Consider the following 21,583-nt stretch of genomic DNA (forward strand, 5'->3'; position numbering starts at 1 on the left):
TAAGTATAGGCCTAGGCTACAACGGGGCTGACTTTACAGGGAAGAGCAGACCACGAAGGTAATAGTAGGCTCGTGAAGCGTTGTGATACCAACATGAGGATCGATAGGCCGAATAACGTGCATTATACGGTGCACGACTAATCAATTAATTCTTACAAACAGGATTTGACTTTAATTCATGCGATAGCGATGCGCATTTGTGTATTTAGCAAAAATACCCACACGAGTATATAATGATAATCTGAAGGTTCGCATGTAAGAATGGTTGTACACTGTGTACAATGTACAGTTAAGGCTACGATTCGACATACATTCTCTCCAGAAACTGTGCTCCACCTCATATAGCAGTTCTATTTCGACTCGTATTTAGCAGTTTCCTTAATTTCCAACAATAAATAAGGTGCGCGTTTCCGTTTTGGTGTTAATGGCTTTGTTTCAAACCCGATGTCTCGTATATAAGTTTCGCAATAGCATAAAGACTTGGACTAGAAATTCTAGTTGTCTAATTAGCCTGATTAGAGTGAAATGTTAGTATAATCTAATTCTAATCTAATTTGTGAAATGTTTCTATGCTTTCATTTTAACTCTAATTCTTATTTCTATAGTTTTATTGAAAATGCTTGAGTGAAAGAACTGTATCGTGCGAAACGAGCCAAGCTCGGTGTAGAGACATTTGCCCTTCTCGTACTTTGGAATAAACTCCGATTTGATATGATCTGAACTTGATTTAAGTTGTTTATCTTTCTATTCCGGAATTCAATTCCCGAGCTTTTGAAAATTCCGTAGGCTATTTCCAACCATAATATGGGCAATAGCTGCAAATTTTGCAGTTATCCAACTTAAGTAGAATAGGCCGCACACAGCACACCGCAAACGTCTGGGTTGCGCACTGCGAATTCATAAGCGGTCGAATGTATTGACGTAACGTAACAAACATATCTGGAGCTCATTGACTTTGAATTCGAACAATGACTAGCTTCAAACAACTCAAGATCTAAGAAGGCGCCTTACTATTGCGATATCCCTGACCCGAAGCATTCCGTGAATTCCAGGTTCTTTCTGATTTAGACAGTTTAGATCTGGTCTGCATTGATTAAATATAGCCTCTTCCACTGCAACATAGGCTGCTAGTCAGCTCTCGAGATTACCGGACCGCAATCTGACACATCGACCTCGCTTACCGACACACGCGTCACTCATTTTCATCGCTTGTCCATTTTATGTCATATTGTGCGACTTTTTATTTAGTACCTGCCTCTTATTCCCAGTCTGATTGTGAGACTACTCAAACAGATAGATACAGTTTCAGATTTTCCAAATTAGATTCGAATTAGAATTATAGCGACACGGTTTCCCCCAAATTAGATAAGGATTAGAATGACCGAAATCGTAAAAAATGGATTTTGAATTAGAAATACACAATCGAGTTCAGTTCATATCAAATCAAACCAGAATTTCTCCTCATAAGCACGATAATAGCAAATGTCTGCACAGTGCGCACCGAGCGTGGTTCGCTTCTCACTAAATATACATATCTCCTGTTGTATTTTCAGGAAAACCAGAATTTATAAGGGCATATACACACATTTCTTTAGATTACCGGCAATTTGATCTGATAAGTCAAAACGTAGAATTATCTAGTTGTCCAAGTCGTCTCGACCCTTTCGAACCCATTTTAGCACAAACTCGTAGCGTTTTGAAACGTTCGATATTAATAAGACTGTACCGATCCGGCACTTTCAGGTATGCCGACCTCAAGTGTGGAACAGTATCTCGCCGACTATAAAACAGTAGTCGAGCAGGTTCACATTCAAGTCACAATGCAAGCAATTTCCACTGAATGAATACTAGTCAACCTTCAAGATTACCAGACCTCGAATCGATCTGACATATCACCTCGCTTATTGACCCCTGCGTCAATCACTTTCATCGCTATAGTTTTATTTTAACCCTATTTCTTTGCATCCAGTGTGCATCCCTTTTCTTTACGTCGCCTAGGCCCAGGATGGGCGTCTCAATATAAAGACTGCTCTAAATCGTTTCGACACCTTCCTATCTTTTCATTGCATCGCAGTCTTGTGACGTTTTGAAATGATGAAATTTCATATAAACTGATACTGCTCCCAGAACACTAACATGACTACAAACTACACGCAATGCGTGCCTGAAATTCATCAACGTGCCGCTTTGGCGTCGTCGGATGTACAGCAATTGATTACATACGCCTATGCTTGTATTGTCGCTACGTAAAGTCACGCGCAGAGCATTGTGTGTGGCGCGTATCGTCCATATGCTCCGGGCGCGCGCATCTATAACTCGCCGCGCGCTTCCGGTAATTGGAAACCCGATTCGAGCACAATAATTGTGCACGGTTAGACGTTCTTGGCATCGACAATTGATCGGAAACTATAGAATACTGAGTCGTGATCTGATGAGTAGCGAATGAAATTTTTCTATTTTGAGTCACGGATATTTCCATTGAATGTCGTCAAAGAACGGTGAGGTGGCTTTGAAATCTTGGCTTGAAAAATCTCATTTTTCGCCACGAAAAGGAAAAGCAACCTGTCTAATGTCAAACGGTGCAGCAGCGAAACATTACGTTCGGTAATGTAGAACAAGTTCTGATCCTGACTCAGAAAGATTTTGGTGTGGTTTCGACTTGCAACCATCGCAAAGGTTGCAACAGATGTAGTCAAAGTCGCCGTCGGTACCCAACCCAGTGTTCTGATACGTCACTACCTTCGAGTCACGAGTCATTTCGAGTCATTGCACATTTTGACTCGAGTTAAGTCAGGTCAATCGATTTTCAAAGATGACTCGAGTCAAAATGTGCAATAACTGGAAATGACTCGTGACTCGAAGGTAGTGACTCGAGTCAAGTCAGGTCAATCGATTTTCAAAGCTGACTCGAGTCAAGTAAAGTCACTCGATTTTAAAAAGGTGACTCGAGTCAAGTCTAGTCAAGTCTGAAAGTCAAGTCACGAGTCAAATCACATTTCAAGTCAAGTTGCGTTTTCGAAGTATGTATGAGGCATGATTACGTCATTGCAATTTGCTAGCTGTCTGAAATACAGTTTGAGTGGTCATTGATTCCGAGACGATGATCGAATATATGGAGTTAAATATGCATGCAAGAAGGCGCTGTATCGCTCACATATACGTAGAAGTTAAACTACGAAATTGCATAGCCTCAGCTTATAGTTACCAGCCAAAATATAGAGTAGAGAAAGGAATTGATAAGATGCAATACATTATATCCATTTACAAATAGATATGATGCCATTCGAGCCTGCGCCAATGGTTGAGGACGATATAAACTATATTCGACTTCAATTTCAATAAAACAAGAGGTTTGGTCAAGGTAAGAACAGATAGAAATTGCTATTCTATTACTTTACTACGAGAGTTACGACAACGTAAGCTGTAAGCTTCGACCACCGCGTGTGCGGTCAATGTATTTGTGAGAGAACAACAGAGGCTCAGTGAAACGCACGGTCATTGAATGATTGGTCGCTCTTACGGGTTACACCAGCGTTTCCCGAACAATCTGAACATATGCAACATACAGTGATTTTGATCGACACCGATTACTTCATGACTTGAAATTGACTCGTGAATTTTGCACCGAGTCACGAGTCAATCCACATTTCTGATACGCCGAGTCAAGTTATGTCAAGTCATTTTAGCAAAGTGACTCGAGTCATCCCAACACTACGGTACTCAAGTAGAAGTAAAAGTAGAGATTTACAAGTAAGTAAAAAGTAAGTATTCTAGGCCTGATTACACCTGAAAACTGAAAACTGTCAAGTAGAACCAGTGTAACACATATACACTTGATGAGGTATTGCGATCAGGCCAAAACCTACTCGTTCGGTTCGGTTTATTAGCAATTTTTATCAGTTCAATACACCACAAAATTGCGTTACAATGAAAAGATAGGAAGGTGTCGAAACGACTTTTGGAGCATTCTTTGGAATCAGACACCCACCTTCGCCTACTAGGCGATGTAAATAGGTCATAGGAGGCATACATACTGAATGAAAAGTAAAAGAAGATGGTATAGAAAAGCATGCGACAAAAACAGGGTGGCATTTTACGGAAGGCGAGATTGATAGGTTAGGTCGTGGTCCGGTAATCATATGTGGGCTGACTAGTATTTATTTAGTAGAAATTGCTTGTTTTTCGACTTGAATGTGGACATGATCGTCGACTGTCGGATGACCGGCGGGATACTGCTCCACACGTCAGATCCGGCATATTGGATGGAGCGATGATATTTTCGGCCGATCATATGATATTTGGACGACGTGGACGCGCGTGTGTTGTAGCCTACTTGTGTGCTTTTGATTCCGAGGTAAAGAATTCATCGAAATATTTGGGGCAATAACCGCACCTGACTTGTGTACTCTGAAAAAGAAAAGTCTATGCCAACAGAAAGAATTTGTGTATCATTTGAAAATCGCGCATTAACTTGTTTTGCTTCGCTATCTCCATGCCAACGCTTCAGTTCTCTCGTTTTCCTAACTTTGTATATTTTCTGTGTGACGTCATAATTAGCGATATATATTGTTGCTGAACATAGTTATTCGAATCCTCGCATTATTGCTGACGATATTCCCCTGACGAGGGTCAGCCGAAAAGCTTCGGGAATAAAATGAATATTTTATTCAAATCTGAAAAAGGAGTAATACTGATGAGCAGTGTCTCCCTCTAATTTCGCACGAGTCTGCGCAAACACACCACCGTACATGCGCGGTTACTTGGATAACATGATAGCAGGTTTTTTGTACGCGCAGACTGTTCCAGCAGCGCAGCTCAGAGGGAACATTGCTGATGAGCTCTGCTTATAGGCGTTTCGATGCACACAAGCGCAGCAATGGCAATAAAGCTGTTCAAATAAATGCTATGGAGTTTCGAAAACGCGCTTTTAGGTATATGCCGGTCACCTCTTAAATCGTCAGGTTGCAGTAGAAAACCTTGCTCACCAAATTTCACTCGATTCCAACCAGTAAAGGCCTCCGCAGATCCAATTAAAATTTTTAATTTATTACGGAAAATTGAAAAAAAATTTTCCATATTTTTCTGCCAACCCCATGAAATTGTTGAGCTATCTTCAAAGACGTTGCAAAACAAATTTGAGTCAATTCCGACCAGTAGAAGCGGAGTTATGTGAGTTTTTCGATGATAATCCTGGGATTATCCTTGATCGGTGGGTAATCCGCGATTTATCAACGAAAAACTCACATAACTCCGCTTCTACTGGTCGGAATTAACTCAAATTTGTTTTGCAACGTCTTTGAAGACAGCTCAACAATTTCATGGGGTTGGCAGGAAAATTTGGAAATTTTTTTTTCAATTTTCCGTAATAAATTAAAAATTTTAATTGGATCTGCGGAGGCCTTTACTGGTTGGAATCGAGTGAAATTTGGTGAGCAAGGTTTTCTACTGTAACCTGACGATTTAAGAGGTGACCGGCTTGAATCGGGAAAAGAAAGTTATTTTTGAACAGCCCTATTGTACAGTCACATTATTCGTATTACGTCCATCAGTAGCGGTACTTGAAAAATAGGCCAAGAACTGTTGAATTTAGTATATTATGAATGCGACGCATTCGATATCACGAAGCAGAGCTGTTAGCAGTGAGTTGAACATGACCCGAACTGTGAACAAATGACTTGGGACTGTGGTCTCAACACTATGTTAAGACCCGACTCGGATATGTAAACGGGTTGAGGTTTTAGCAAAAATCCACTCGAACACTATAGGCTTCATTGACGTACAGTCTTCTTTCTAATTCTCTACTATATTTGCTGACGATGAACCATGGCGAGTGTCGGCCGAAAATATTCGAATTTATTTCAATATCAATATATTATTCGATTGAATTCACAGGGTTTTATTAATGTTGCGCAATTGAAAGGAGCATGGCGCGGTATTGCTGTATCAGACCCTTTTCTTCATCGAGCATCACGTCGAGATATTCGTCGTGCTTCTGCGTCACGTCCTGCGCAACCTCACGCATCATCACCAGCTCATCCTCGGTGTACTTGCTGCTGCCCTCTTGGTCCTGCAAAATTCGTGCCGGCAAAGACAAATGTGACATTCGTAAGCAGGAACCTCGAAAACCCCAGAAACGGCTCTCAGATGTTCTGCCAAATTTTTTTTTTTCATTTTCTTGATGAGTGTTATTAAACTTACTAGTAAATCTCTACTTGTACTTGTAATTGAGAAGATTTTAATGACGTTATTTCTACTTCTACTCGAGTAGCAACGATGAATACCCTGATCACCTCTGTAATAATGATAATTATTAATAAAACAACTAATCAGTTTGGTAAACATAAAATCCGACATACCAAATTGCCCCTATAAGCCTCGACCCATTCTGCCGGAATCTCGCCTGTTGCATTGGCCAGATATTCGGCGGCTTCCTCCATTGCACCGGAAAAATGATGCAGACAAGCTTTGGCGGTGGCCTCGTCGAATCCCATCGCTTTGAGCTGTTCGAGAGAAACACAGGAATTTTTCCACATTGATCTTTAGTGTCAGGCAAAATTCAGTACCCGAGCATCACTCGATATAACGGTGCGAAAGATGTGTAAGGTTCAAATATGTACCCTTTATGCAACCACAAACAATATAATGCCAGATTTACACCGCATTGAAGACCATGTCTAGTTCATTGCACTTTGTGAATATGCTGTGGATTCTTCTCAATTCTCGACTAGTTGGTGAGGATCACCCTTGGTCAAAAGTATTCGGGTAATCCAAAAAGTGAACATTCTACTTCTACAGAATCACTACAAGTCGTTTGAACTTCATTTAATCTCAATCTCATGACGTTTTAAAATGATGAATTTAATTCTCCAAAATCGCTTCTATTTCAACAAAACTCGATCACCCAAACCCGATCAATAGATTAAATCGAACCCACCCGGGCCGCGGCAGTTTGCTTTGGTTTATTCCGACTTTGATTTTCCTCGCGAGACAGCCGCAGCGTATCTGGATCGTTGCTAATCATTTCGATTGCGTCACTCATTGCGTTGTTTGCGTGTTTCAGCGCTTCCACTGCTAAACCGGGGTCGAAACCCATTGTATCGACCAGATGGTGGTAGCTTTCAATGTTAACCGGGTCACCGTTGGCACAAGAACCGAATTCCCTGAAACGGGTAACAGTTAATCTTGAGACTCACGGAGGTGCAGAACTTCAATATACAATTGAATAATACCTTCATATTGAAATCTCTCGTTGGAATTGGAATTGAGACAAATTAACTGTGCACCATTTATTTTTCAAACAACATAACAATTTTATGTGGTGGTAAAATTCATTTTTTCAAGGACCGCCAACAAAAATAGCCCTCAATTCGAAAATTGGCATGTTTCCAACAATTGGAGTGCTGAAATTCAATGATCATAACAATGAGTCATTGTAGCACCACGATTGTTCAGAACAATGCCGCTTTCTATGCAGTCACGTGTTACGCATCTATCTGTCGGTCTAATACTCAAAGAAGTACTCACTTTTGCATTTTTCTCTTTCTCCTCCTCTCCTTTTCTCTCTTTTTCGTTTCTTGATTCTCCTCGCGCTGCTTGAAAGCCCATTGTGACGCGAGAGTCACGTTCATATTGTTCTGTCTGCAAAAAGAAATGGGTTCAGCCCATTTGAGGCCAATTTCATATCATAATCAACATCAGTTCTATTATTTCCATCCGCTTAAGCAGTGGAGACTTGCACCCACGCCAGCGCCACCATTGAATTAATTCAACTGGCGAGGAATGGGTATAGTTTGAACTTTCGTTAAGCTGCAGCTCCACTGCGGTGCCTTTCTCAAGAAATGGCTACGGCCAAAAAAAATTCCCGATTCTATCTTGAATCTGAGACCACATCATATTTAGAGCGCAGTGCCCTTTAATACAATATTGATGCATCACGTTCATAATAATAATAGTTATTACATTTCTAATGTCAAATTCACCAAGGGCCGGATTCACTGGTGACCCCCCAAGATCAATGCTGTTTCAATTGTGAAGTAGTAAAGAATCACCTCAGAGCCCTACGAGCTTCACGAGCCGACAATCCCAGGCCCATCAGATCGCTGACTTTATCCTGGTCCACGGCCACCATCTTGGCAAAGCTGGAATGGAATGTCGGCATTTTATCCGTTTAGAGCGGTGCTTCCCAAACGTTTTGAGCTTGTGGCACACTAGAAAAATTAAACAGGCTCACTGCACACTTACGAGAGAAATATTACTTTATAATTTATTTTCACTTGTTTAAGTAGGGTTATAGGAACTTGACATTTTTGTAAATGGAAAATGACTTGACTCTCGCGTCAAAACTATGAAAGTAAACTGACTTGTTACTCGGAACCTTGTAACTAGGTTACAACTCTGCCCATCTAACTACACTTCTAATACATTGCTATAGAAATTTATAGTCGACAAAATGAACTGTGTGCATCAACAGAGTCTCAGTTGCTAAAACATGCCATCAAGGTTATATGGGAACTACCACTGAAAGAGCACAAGGAAGAAAGATAACTGCACCCACCCCTGAGCTTTATCGAGAAGTAGGCTGCATTCTTGGTAGTTTTCATCGTGATAGTGCAGGATCGCTTGCAACACATACAGACGAACAAACATGGTGATCTCGCTACCGGATGAGCCCTGTGAATGCGCGGTTTATTTCTCATGCCAACAGCACAAGTAGAGCCTCGCTGATATCGGATTTTTTAACCGATATTGAAAACATATAGCATCTAGCTTGAGGCGCATTTCCAAAACTTCGGAGCATTTATTTGAACAGCTGTTATGCTTGAGCATGAAATAAACGAGAAATACTGCATCCAGACACATGTAAGCTTTCATAAGTGCATTAATATTACCAGCCTAGACTTGCACAATTAGATCATTCTCAAACGAGAACGACACGGACAGCGTAATGACGGTAAGCCCACCTTTCGAATGTTTATTCTGTGAGGCCATTTCTATTGCAATCGATTTTCTGGATTCCCCAAAAATGCTTCAGCACTGTATAGCGCGACACGAGACAAGCTTGATGATATACTGACATTTGCCGTTCTCCTGCTTGTGACAATAACTTTGATTTAGATGAACCTACTTGATTTTTGTTGTACTTCTTTTTAATCAAGAATTGAATTCAATTTTAAAGTCTATGTGAATTCAGTAATTATAATTGTAATATAATTTGAAAAAAAAACGTGTACCGTAATGTTCCAAGTATAGTACGCCGCCATGTATAATTCACACCCTTAAAATGGCATGAAAATTCTGGGAAAAAGCCTGTACCCGTGTATAGTAGGCCTACGCATCCTGCATTCGCAGTAGGCCTACATGAATAGTTGTGCTTCAGTATACAATGTCATTCTGTTTTGCGATGTCACTGTTGAACAATCAAGACATAACGATCGCTAATCATTATACAATTACCGGCATTGTCTCTAAACGATAGTTGATAGCAGCCAAAATCTGCGGAGCTGGCGACGCGATAGTACAGGCCAGTGGCACGGCATCTTGCGCATGACGTCTATTACAGATGCGATTGCTCAGGCCAACGGTTATCTCGTGCACACCAGGCCTGTTGGAGATGCGACTGATTAGGCAAGCGATTATATCTTGCGCACATGGCCTGTTGTATATGCGATTGTTCAGGCGTATTGTTGATGCGATGAATTAGCAAGCTTGTGCAGCAATCAATGTCCAAATTTCGCTCGCGTACAAACGGCAAACCAACTCAGCAGGAGATCGCTTGCTGTACAGACGACTCTCGTTAATTGGCAACACGCTTCTCGCTGATTGGCAGCGCGTTCCACTTATAATACGAATTACTGGGCACGATGTCTGAAAGTGATGCGCGATTGGAAACAAACATGAAGAAAGGTGTGATTTCAAGTTCTTTTTCGAGATTAATTTCAAGGCTTGCTGTACCCATGTATAATATGCACCCCCTATTTTAGGGCAAAAAATCGTCCAGACGCAATCCTTCTTGTTCATTTCATGTCCAAGCTTAGCAATGGGTGCAAATCTATTCAACTATATGCTCTGACGTTTTGGAAATGTGCCTCAAACTAGACGCCACACCTCTGAATATTGTTTTCATCACTCAAAAATCAGACGTCAGTCGGGCTTTAGTCACGAGTGCCGTTACCTTGATCGCTAGAAGTCTCTGTAGTGAGTCACCATACGACTTCTTGAAAGCTTTTTCGCAAGAATCCAACCTTAGTTTCGCATCGGGCAACGCGGCAATATTCTTCGAGCAAACGTAACACCACACAATGTCCAAGCACAGCACTGCGTAATTATCGACCATCGATAAGATTTCAGAGCGGCACGTTTCGAATTCTTTATCGGCCTCGAGCAGGAGCAAGAGAGCCAGCTCGTACTCTTTTCTTTTCAGTATGGCTCGTCCTTTTTCGTGGAGTCCCAGAGCTATTGTGAGTGACCTTTTTTCTTCCGCCGGTATTTCGAGTGCTTGACCGTTTTGGTCTTCAATCTCAATGTCGTAGCCTCTGAACGCGAGTTTTTGAATTTTTACACAAACCTAGGTTGCGTCGACAGCCGACAGGAGTTTGTTATAATCTAAAAATAGTAGATTGGGTTGGACAGCTAGAGAATTTCCAGCTATTTCAAACTAGATTTAGAACGACATCTACACCAGTGGTTCGTAACCTTTTTTTAGACATGCCCCCCTTTTTGTTAGCAAAAACTTCGCGCCCCCCTTATTGTGATATCACAAAATATTAAAGTGAGAATATAGTTAACCCTTTTTATTAACTAAGTCGAAGTTAGCCTCGATTATTCCAATTTTTCATGCCGGTGACGTCATATTTGATGATGCGTTTGTTGATATACAATATCCTTTTCAATTCTTACTCGTTGCTGACGACTACCCCTGACGAGTGTCAGCCGCGAATATTCAGGTTCATTTCAATATCAATATATTATTCAATTGAACAAGTTTAAAGTAAGGTATAAAGTAGACTTGGTGTTTGTTTGCATCAATTTTTTGAGTGAAATTGTCATAACTGGCAAAAAACCTGTAGCCTACCACAACAACTGAATGAATTTTTGAAAAATTGCACTTATTTGTTCAATATCAACCCGATTTCCACCAAATACCCAAGGGTTTGAAATTCGATATTGATGCGCGGCGATCAATATGGCGTATCAAGTACACAAGAATCAATACAGACAACAGATGTTCACAAATGAGAAAGCGAGCACGCAATCTATAATTAACGTTCGCAGTGGAGTAACGATTATGCATATGCACGTGAGTGAATCCCAAATCTCAGGCATACACAGACAAAAATCTACCACAATAGTCATCTGATACATTGCTACAGATTGCTATGCATCAACAAAGTGTTAACAGATTAAAAGCAGTAAAATATAATCTTTACGGATAATGAAAATATTATAATGAATATTTCTTGTGTTGTAGCTATTTCATTATTTAATAAGTTAGGCTTCTGCTGTCCCCTTTCAGACACCAGTTCAGAAATGCGAGACTTCACGTTGAAAAGTACGGTTGAATTGTTCGGTCGAAATGCAACAGCGTGATATCAATTGCTTAATTACAAATGAGCTTATAAATAGGTAGAATCGACATTTCAGAAGGACATGGCTTTCATTTCGAACCCAAACCTCCCCACTGCACACGGCATACCACCACTTAAGTCACAATATGACTATCGCCCGACCCAAACTGCCTGAAATCAACGACAGGCACTAACAAATGGTTGGTAGTTCTAGTCAACAGCTGCCAGTTTTGCAAAGTGAGCAGTTGTAGTTCTAGCTGCGAGTTTTGAAAATTGAGTAGTTCTAGTTCTAGTCGTGGATCTTGAAATGCGAGTTCGAGTCTGCAATTGTTGGAAGCGAGATTTCCAGATTTAGTTCTAGTTCAAGTTTTGAAAACAAATTCACCAACATTTAGCTAGTCTTCCTAAAACAACTCACCCCGCCGAGCCATCATCGTCAACACCGGCTTTAGCGAGAAGCTCAGCTCCTTGCCTGGCTCTCTTCACTTCGTTCAATGCCTTTTCTACCTCCTTGGATTGGTTTCTGTCAGACGCCTTCACAACGAGACACAGAATAATGTTGTTGTTTCTGATCCGTTGCGACTGAAGAGAGGCGTCATTTTCGATGATCCGCCCGCCGCAGATCAATTTCAAGTCGTCTTCAATACTGGAAAATGGGCAATAAATACGATAATCTTGGTATGCATACGCAGACACCGTGTGTATGCATATCACGAGTCTGTGTATATGCTGGAAAAACATAAGGGACAAAATTCTTATTACTAAGATTCGAGTATTGGTTCTAATGATTTAAGTCAGTGGTTCTCAACTGGGGGGAATTTTGAAATTTTTAGGGGGGAATCTGGCTTTGACATTGTATCGGAAAATACACTGGGTTTACAAGGTTTTTAGATTTTTATGGTACAGAACTGTTAAGTAGAAATTAGTTCTTAAGAATTGTATGCTTCTTTGGCGGATTTCAAGCTAGGTGTACGTTTAAATGCCTTCCGTAGATATTACACCCCCTGATAAATGGAGGCTCACGAGACGATTTCGTTGGGCCCGCAACAGCCTCTCGACCAAATTACTACTAAGCAGGAAAACGTCAAGCCCAATTCAAGCCCAACTTTTTAAGCCAACATATGAGCTAACGTGAAAAACATAACAAATTCATCGATTCAATTCCAGTCCATAGCAAGCGGACTTGTTGATTTATTTTTCGTCAGCGGCTACATGACCGTTCAAATTTAATTTACTTTGCCAAAGTTTAGTGCGGTCCGTATTCGACATAGTTCGGACATATTTGAATATGTTTGGCCATTAATTGCTCAGTCAAAAAATGGTTGAACGTTAAAAAGCACATTTTTTTAGTCACAGGCAACTTTTTCATAGGGGGGGGAATTTTAGCTCAAATATCGGCGAAGGGGGGCACGAGACGAAAAAGGTTGGGAATCACTGATTTAAGTAGTGCAGTGAGAGTGGAATCTTTCGAGTACTGAAATGATACGCTTCTTGCTGCTAAGAGTAAGTTATCCATGAGAATTATAGTATCGATAGTATTTTCTGCTGTGGCAGTCTTGAAACCTCGGTTGGTCCTATCGCAGCATACGAAACATGTAATGGGGGAGAGGAGGCCAAGATGAGACATGCAATTTTTTTATTAGAACAATTTTCAGATGGACAGATTCCTTCAACTATGTTGTTTCCGTAATGTCATTCTATAGTCCTACCATATTAACAAGGCCAACAGATTTGAGGTTGGGCAGAAAAACGCCAAATCTATACTTCCAGGGTATATGTCAGTTATGTGAATTCGTGTTTGTAAGGGCATACCTATCATAGTATTTCATATTATAAAACAGCATTACTGGAGCTGGAAGAGTGCAATATTAGCAGTGTAATCTTGCACTTACCTCTGAAAAGTAAACGACAGATAGTTTTTTATTGACGTTTCTACAATAATTGAGGTGGGGGGGGGGCAATGTCCCCTCTAAGCTGCACACGTGCACAGTTGCGCAGTGCTGACACGGTCTCTGCGCACAGAAAATCAGAAGGGATGACCTTTTTTTAGTCGCTACGCACTGTAGTCCAAGGGACCGCGCAGCGAGTTGGTGAGTGCGCGCAGACTCGTGGAAAATTAGAGGGAACATTGTGTGGGGGTAAGATGAGACAAAGCCATGGGGATAAGTTGAGACATGGGTATCGGAGGGCTTTTCCATTGAAAGCCTCATAATATTCAAAATTTACTGTTCAAGGCACACATAATAGATTATTTATCTAGTAGTGGACCAGATGTGACATTACAAGACAAAACAATAAGAAAATTCTTATTGTTGCTGGATCCCATGGATAATTGGTTTTAGATGTCATTTAAATTCGTATACGTAAAAATTATTTTTAAAAGTGTAATATTTCAAGATTATTATATTTTATTCACGATGTTGCTAGTTCATTCATCATTTGGGATGAATTGGTGGTGTAACGAGCAAGAATTGCTTGGTGTCTCATCTTGAACACGGTGTGTCTCATCTTACCCTCACCTGGGGGTAAGTTGAGACATCTGTACAAGGATTTTTGAGGGTCAAGAAATCCGTAAGTATGTTGTTCAATATAACTCAAAAACAGAGTCATGAATAGTACAGATCACAGGCTTTGCATTGGTACCAAAATTACTCGTCAGAAGGCAACACTCTTCGAGTGGCGTTGAAATATCAGAAACGTGTCTCATCTTGGCCTCCTCTCCCCTACAAAGCTACATACGTTACTGGAAATGACATATGACATATCTGTGAAGTCGCGATCAACTCACAGCATTGTCACGAAGTGTAATGAAATGGGAATGAATGAAAAATACAAAATTACCTTTAATGTGATGCAAAACTGGCGTTTTATTCCGTGCGGTGGCATAAAAGGTATGTATTTGAACTTGCCAGCTCACACCGTTACTACGTCACGAGTGATAGTGAAATACTCGACCTGAAGCCTAACACTCGATTCGGAATGGAATCACTCCGGTACCCGATTTTGCCCATCTCTACCACTCACCCTAATTTCTCCGCTATAATAGTCTTTAGTTGTACCCCGGAAACAGCAAGGCTCACTTCAACCGATTCGGTATTGGAGCCCTGCGTTTGCGAACACTTGATTCTGAGGCTGACAATGTTTTGCTGCATTTTTCGCAACCTTTGGACGGAGTGCTGGTGAAGATTTGTGACGCAGCTCGACACGAGGTCTTGTGGCAGCTGAGAAAAAGAAGTGATCAGACTTGTACAAATTTTCAAAACTTGCAACTAGAACTAAAGGTTTTTAAAAATAGCTAAAACTGCTAATAACTGAAAATACGAATTACTGAATCGGAAATGAGCTAAGGTATATCGAAGATAGAATGGGCATTTAAAAAGGACGGGGTTTCGACCCCCAAAACCGACCCCCTATCTTCACCAAATTAGATTAGAATTACTGAATTTGCGAAAACTTGGAAATGGCGAGTGCTTGTACAGCAAGTTTGGCTGGTTTCGCACGATACAGTTCTTCTGCAGCATTTACAGGAAACCCAAAAATTAGATTACGATTCAAATTAGAGCATTGGAACAATGAAACATTTCACTAGGATTAGAATTAGAACAAAGAAACATTTCCCAACTTAGATTGGGATTAGAGATTACCGGCATTTTCCCCTTATTACTCTACTAGCCAAGTTGAGCTACACCAATGTTAGTAGTTATGACTCTGAGCTAGCAATGGCTGCAAGAACATCACACAGCAGAACACTGGTATCACGAATCCAGAGGTGGTCAGTAACGAAGTACTTCTACTTTTTCGAAGTACTCAAGTAGTTTTCCTCTACTTCTGGTACTTACTCAAGTAGATCTGATTTTCTCTCCTTCTACTTTGTAATATTTTGTGATCTACTTACTTACTTTTCGCTATTTTCAATTTGTCAAGTATAAGTAGTTTAATCACCCAATACGAAAGATAGCTTGAGGACTTTCGGGGCTGTTTTCACGGAGCATCAACATTTAACATTCATAAAAGTCAAGTAAAGTCCAGAAATTTTGTTGCGCTTAGCGCATAGTAGCGATGGAGTGACAAATATATTTCATGAAAGTGTCAGTGAATATAATGTAGGTACCGGATTGCTGGGTTCCTCTCACACCACATTGTCGCCCATATCAAATATTTCATCACAGTAAATATGGCTCACCATAACGTTTGAAACTACCGTTTCACAATCTAGCAATTAGGCCTACCTATCATATCGTAATCTAGCAGCCCATTACGTGTCTTGCTAATCCGGAAAATCCAGCTTTTTTTAACGTTACACCTGTTTTAGCAGATCACCATTGAAGCTTTATGGACAAAAGACATGAAATATATTTTTCGCTTTTTAGAAGTGGTATTTGTGTTTCACTTTCAATTGCGAGTACTTTGAGTTCTAATTACTTTCAGCTCTTTTGTCTGCAGAACATACATGTTGAAGCATGAAAGCAAGTGTAATAAAGCTACACTAAATATAACTTTTACGATCCACAATATTTGTTATTAACGTATACTAATCGCGCAAAGTGATGAAACCGTATCCGATACAACTTCTGCGTATTGCTCTTCGCCTAAACTTGGGGTCTTATAATATGCGGTAGGGCGCCATGCCAAAAAAACGGGGTCTTCTAGTAGACAAAGGGTTAGTACCGCATTTTCATATCAATACTCTAATCAGCACTCCATGATGCGAAACATTGCTTATTCTGTATAAAATTGATACCTCCTGGGATGGATCAATACGAATCAAGCTCTCTGCACCTGCCGCATAGCTCAATTCGCAGTTTTCGACAGTCCATGCGAACGAATTAAGATTGCATTCAAAACTACTTACTTACTTGAGTAGTTTTAAAGTCAGTCCATTCTACTTCTACTTCAAGTAGTTTTAGGTGGCTTATTTATAAAGTACTTCTACTTGTACTTGAGTAGATTTTTCCGTTTCTACTTCTACTTGCGTAGCTTTCATGACTACTTTGACCACCTCTGCACGATTCACACCAAACGACGACACATGTTTTCTAGTTGTTTGGAAACCAAATAATTTTTAAAATGCGAATCTAGAATTAGAACTACTCAATAAATGGACAACTAACTTGATTGATAGTTTGTTAAAGCTTGGAAGTGCTGGCGACATGCATTGTAATTTTCGACGAGTGTTAATTATAATGAAGGACACTCACCGATGTTTTTTCACTGATTTCCGATACGATATTTGTGATTGATTCGTGCTGCGGCCTTCCCTGTTCGTCTGAATACGGTGGCAGCCATAGCTTTATATTGTTGTTCCTGAGATGCGTTTTTACTTTGGTAATGTCTTCTTCACTTGCCGAGGCCATCGAATCAAGGGTAGTAATAGATGGTAAGGATTAGTGTTGATTTCACACCAGCATTGAATAGATGTTCAATTGCTCTTAATTTTCTGTAAACGTGATTTGTAAAATTGACAATATTGCATGAAATTCGAGAAACACTCATTTAAAGAGACTCTTGAAGGCACAGAACTTTAATATACAATTGACTAATATATTGATATTGAAACCTGAATATCTTCGGCTGACACTCGTTAGGGGTAATTGTTAGCAACTAATAGGGCTATAGAATTGGAAAAACCAGTGTACATGTACATCAGCAGTCGACAAACGGTCACTAATTTACCATAAGCAGAAATTACAGCAACATTGGCAATTTCAGTGATTTCCATGTTCTAATGCCACGAGAAACATTTCTAAAAATTCCTAAAATCATTTCACACAGAATCCTCACATTATTCAACCGATAGTGTTGAGTTAAAATACATGAATTAACAATAAAATCTGCATATTTAAGGTATCACATCACAATAAGAGTTTATATCCAAAAGCAAACAGACAGGAACATACAATTATAAGCGTAGCTCTGGCGAATAAATATTTTTTAGATTTATCCAAATTTTTGTGCAATTTTTCAACTTGTTTGTAAGTATCATCTAACGTTCCATCATTGCCGATAACGATGTCAGCCTGACATCGCTTTTCCTCCAACGACATCTGGGAATCAATTCTAGACTGAGCGTCTCCCTGCGATAAGTTATTTCGTTTCATAAGACGTTTCAGTTGCGTTTCTTTAGAGCAGTACACAACTACATTACGGCTGGTGATGTATGTCCATGTCTTTGATTCAAAAAGCAACGGAATGTCGAGAATAATGAAGCGGTGTCCGGAGAAAAAAGACAGCAAAACTTTCCAGAAGATGGCCTGAAAAACGGCAGGATCGAAATTTATGCACCGGTCAATCATTGTGAACTTGAAAGAGGGTTGTAATGACTTGAGTAGCAATTTTTCGTGGACTCGAATTGTCATTTTGTTAATACATATGGAAGATTACCCGACTCGAGTCGATTTGTGGATTGACAAAGGTTACCATACATCCTCTTTAAAGAGGGTTTGTCTTCGTTTTTGAGACTTTCACTTTTGTCCTATTTTTTGAGATTTTGCCCTCTTTTTTTTTTCTTAGTCAACCACCCGACAACGTGAAGGTTGACCTTTTCTTTTTTTTTTAGTCAACCGACTACAAAGTAGGAAAAATTTACCAGTTTTTGAGAATTCTACTCTGGTTTTGCAAGTCCCGAAAAAGTGTCCTCTTTTTAGATTTCCAAAATATGGTAACCCTAGTATTGATTCGACGCATTTTATATGACTTGATTCGACTCACGTATATCAGGACCGATAATAATTGAAAATTAGGAATAAAAATAGAAACTGTCTTAGATGTGTTTGAATAAACGTGTTAAGAGAGAGTGAGAAAAATAACTATATTATGAATGAATCCAAGGCTTTAGATATGACCGAAGAGTTTCAGAAAAAGTAAAGTGAACCGGACTTTAACCTAAAATTAGGAACACTGGACAGTGGACACTATGAATATGATTGGGACGCGGACTGCAGACTTTACTCTATGACTCGGATTCAACCCCTTGTGACTCTGTCCCTCTGTGTTGAGTTGAAATTGACTCGACTTGACTAGAGCCGAAACTAAGATTGACTTGTGACTCGGAGCCTTATGCTATGACTTGCATGGTTAACCCTGATTTGAACCCACGGTGGAAATGAAAGATACTGTGCACAATCCTGAACATACATCGGTTTCGCAACAGTTTCCCAGATGTCTTGTGCAGGGAGTAATCGTAAAACACGTGACATTGCAGCTATACATTGGGTTGTGTCCTGGTGAGTAGAAGTATAGCTAACCAAAGTATTATAGGTTTAGCTGGCTGACTACTTAACCTGGAGTCCTGTACTGTATCCTGGTGAGATCTTCTTAAGACGCCGATATACGCAAGACATACAAATATATTTCAGACGTTGTTACAAGTAGGTTTAGCAAATGAATCTCATCTCGAGTCAACTAAACATGCGCTTATATAGACTCGTGATCATTGCAATCGGAAGTCTTATTCGTTTCCTAATATGGCGTGGAAAACACAATGTTGGATATTATCATATGGTCCCGCAAGCAGGTGTATCACATCTGTCTCATAGCTGTATCAGCGGTATAAATTGCAACAATCTGCAACAGTTTGACAGCGGTTGCCTCTGATCGAATGAAAGCCAGATCGAATGAGATCTGCTTGCGGTTTAGTAGGTTCATGTAGGTTTGGAGGTTGTCAGTTACGAGATATACACATTTCATGGTTGAACGACAACAGGGATCTGTTACAACATTAAGCATAAACGCGATTTAGGGTAACCTTTGTCCAGGTATCATAGCATATTTTTTCGGTGTTGAGGGCTCCACAGATAAAACGAGCTTCACGGCTATAGGGGCAACTGGGCAAGCACAATCAGAATATAATCTTAAAACTCACTTTCCCTATTGCAGGATGGACTATCGCATTCAATTTTTTTCTCCGAGCCTCGTCTTTGAAGATAATTTCTCCGAGCTTTTCTCTGTTTATCGCACCACTGTCCGTGATTACGGCAGCTCCGAATTCTTCAACTATTAAATTGTAAGCACGTTTTCCAGGTTCAACCACTTCTCTCGCTATCACATCAGCGTCTATTACCCGGCAATTAAAATCATTCTTTAAAATGGAGGATACTGTCGACTTTCCTGAAGCTATCCCGCCTGTTAAACCAACTAAAATCATTGCATGCCAGAACACCACTGCAATGCTGCAGCAAGCCAACAAAATATATCACCAGTCAATATATAGATTGCTGTCATCTTGGCAGCAAAATTCCCTAAACGGAATTTTTTTATGATTGCTCATGATTTTAAGATAACTTTCCACTTTGTGAAGTACCATTTAGATTCCTATATTATGAATTTCATCAGATAAAACAACACAGTATTGAGATGCAATGAAAAGATTGTGAGAAGTCAAAATTTTTTGGTGAAGTCAATCAAACAGACTCGCACCTTTGCCTACAAATATAGTTGAAAAGAAGAACGTCTTTAAAGAGGCACGTAGGGTCAGTCAATGAAATGAAGCCTGCAAAATTATTTTAAAATGGGCTGGCAATAATGAAGAATGACTCGGCACTCTGTGTACAGGTGAAATCGATCAGGCAATCTCGGTCCGATCCAGTTTGATTGCATATTAGCGTTTTGGGGTGTCAAATGGTAGCTCATTAAGATTTTCCGCGTAGGGAAATTTAGAAATCTGGTTTTGTGGGTGATTGATTGGTGATGTTGTTGTTTTGTTTTCATCAAAATCACTCAGCTATGTCTCAATAAGATTCTGTGGAGTCCTGATGATGTTTATATAGCTCAGTGATGAAGACCAACAAATCCACTCGCGATAATAAACGTAATGATCGTCAGATTATATATTTTCATCAGATCAATAGAAACACGTATGATGCGATACACAAGACACAATGCGATGTAATTAACAGATAGGTCATGCCTAAAGGACCAGTTGCGGGGTACACCACAGGTTATCAGGTGAGGAGAGGACAAGGTGTTTGAGATTGCAACCATTTGTTGGCGTCTAGTGAGGTAACTTTTCATGATCTCAAGTCGTGGGCCCCGAAATCCGTAACGCGCCTATTTCGAGATGAGAATTTTATGATCTACGCAGTCAAACCTTAGCAATTTACAACGTGGCTACGTTGTAAATTGCTATGGTCAAACGCTTTTTTTAGATCGAGAAAAATGCTACATCCCTCATGAATCCGTAACGCGCCAATTTCGAGATGAGAATTTTATGATCTACGCAGTCAAACCTTAGCAATTTACAACGTAGCTACGTTGTAAATTGTTATGGTCAAACGCTTTTTTTTAGATCGAGAAAAATGCTACATCCCACATTTCGCTTCTCTGAGATATCATAATACTATTCAGCCACTGTTAAGAGGGCATTTGAGGTTTGGTGCTTGTTTCGGAAGCCAAATTGTTGAGGGGAAATGACAGACATTTTGGCGAGGAATGAGGATAGGCATGAGAGGAGCAACTTTCCGAATACAACCTCGATGCATGGGAGAACGGATATCGAACGGTAGTTGGTGACATTGGTTCTATCACCGACTGTTTTTAGATAGCTTGGGTAGACTCCATTTTCGATCATGAAGACATGCAGCCCACTCATTTTTAAAATACCATGATGGGATTTGCTGGTCATAGCCAACGACCTTGTGCGATTTCAGTTTGTGGATGGCTACTTCTATTTCCTATATCTCAGTCTTTTAACCTATATTTAACCGAAATTTTCAAAATAGAGGACATTTGGGCATCCTCCGAGGACACTTTCAATAAAGTCAAAAAAGAGGGCAAATCCTCTTAAAAGAGGACGTATGGTAAGATTGGTAACCCTACTCAAACTGGCATCCACCGCGGTCCCCGGCCTAGTTTCCAATGTAACAATTGTTTGATGCTGATGTTTTCGCGCCGGTCATTCTTTGGACAGTTCTTATTGTCTCCTTTCTTGTTTGAAACGATGAAAACATTAATAAACCTGATTGATTGATTGAAGTATTGCTTACCGTCAAAATCAGCGGGTCTTTGTCTGGGCTTATTTGACG

The 21,583-nt window shown here is 40.1% G+C and overlaps 2 protein-coding genes across 2 annotated transcripts; both read right to left on the reverse strand.

The window, feature by feature from the left end:
• Positions 1-5,833: 5,833 nt before the first annotated feature.
• LOC145432853 (NEDD8 ultimate buster 1-like) lies at positions 5,834-16,918 on the reverse strand. Its single transcript, XM_080309665.1, has 10 exons — positions 16,763-16,918; positions 14,589-14,785; positions 11,983-12,210; positions 10,172-10,532; positions 8,555-8,670; positions 8,049-8,138; positions 7,525-7,638; positions 6,935-7,160; positions 6,357-6,500; positions 5,834-6,067 (listed from the first exon to the last, which is right to left on the reverse strand). Exons 1-10 carry the CDS (start codon positions 16,916-16,918, stop codon positions 5,900-5,902), a joined length of 1,800 nt encoding a protein of 599 aa, XP_080165791.1. The 3' UTR covers positions 5,834-5,899.
• A 79-nt stretch (positions 16,919-16,997) lies between these two features.
• LOC145432855 (dephospho-CoA kinase domain-containing protein-like) lies at positions 16,998-20,186 on the reverse strand. The gene is made up of 2 exons (XM_080309666.1): positions 19,426-20,186; positions 16,998-17,815 (listed from the first exon to the last, which is right to left on the reverse strand). Exons 1-2 carry the CDS (start codon positions 19,705-19,707, stop codon positions 17,417-17,419), a joined length of 681 nt encoding a protein of 226 aa, XP_080165792.1. The 5' UTR covers positions 19,708-20,186; the 3' UTR covers positions 16,998-17,416.
• Between the last annotated feature and the right edge of the window lie 1,397 nt (positions 20,187-21,583).

Source organism: Botryllus schlosseri, chromosome 2 (genome assembly GCF_051294905.1).
Source record: "Botryllus schlosseri isolate E-star chromosome 2, Bs_hap1, whole genome shotgun sequence".
In the NCBI taxonomy this organism is placed as follows: domain Eukaryota; kingdom Metazoa; phylum Chordata; class Ascidiacea; order Stolidobranchia; family Styelidae; genus Botryllus; species Botryllus schlosseri.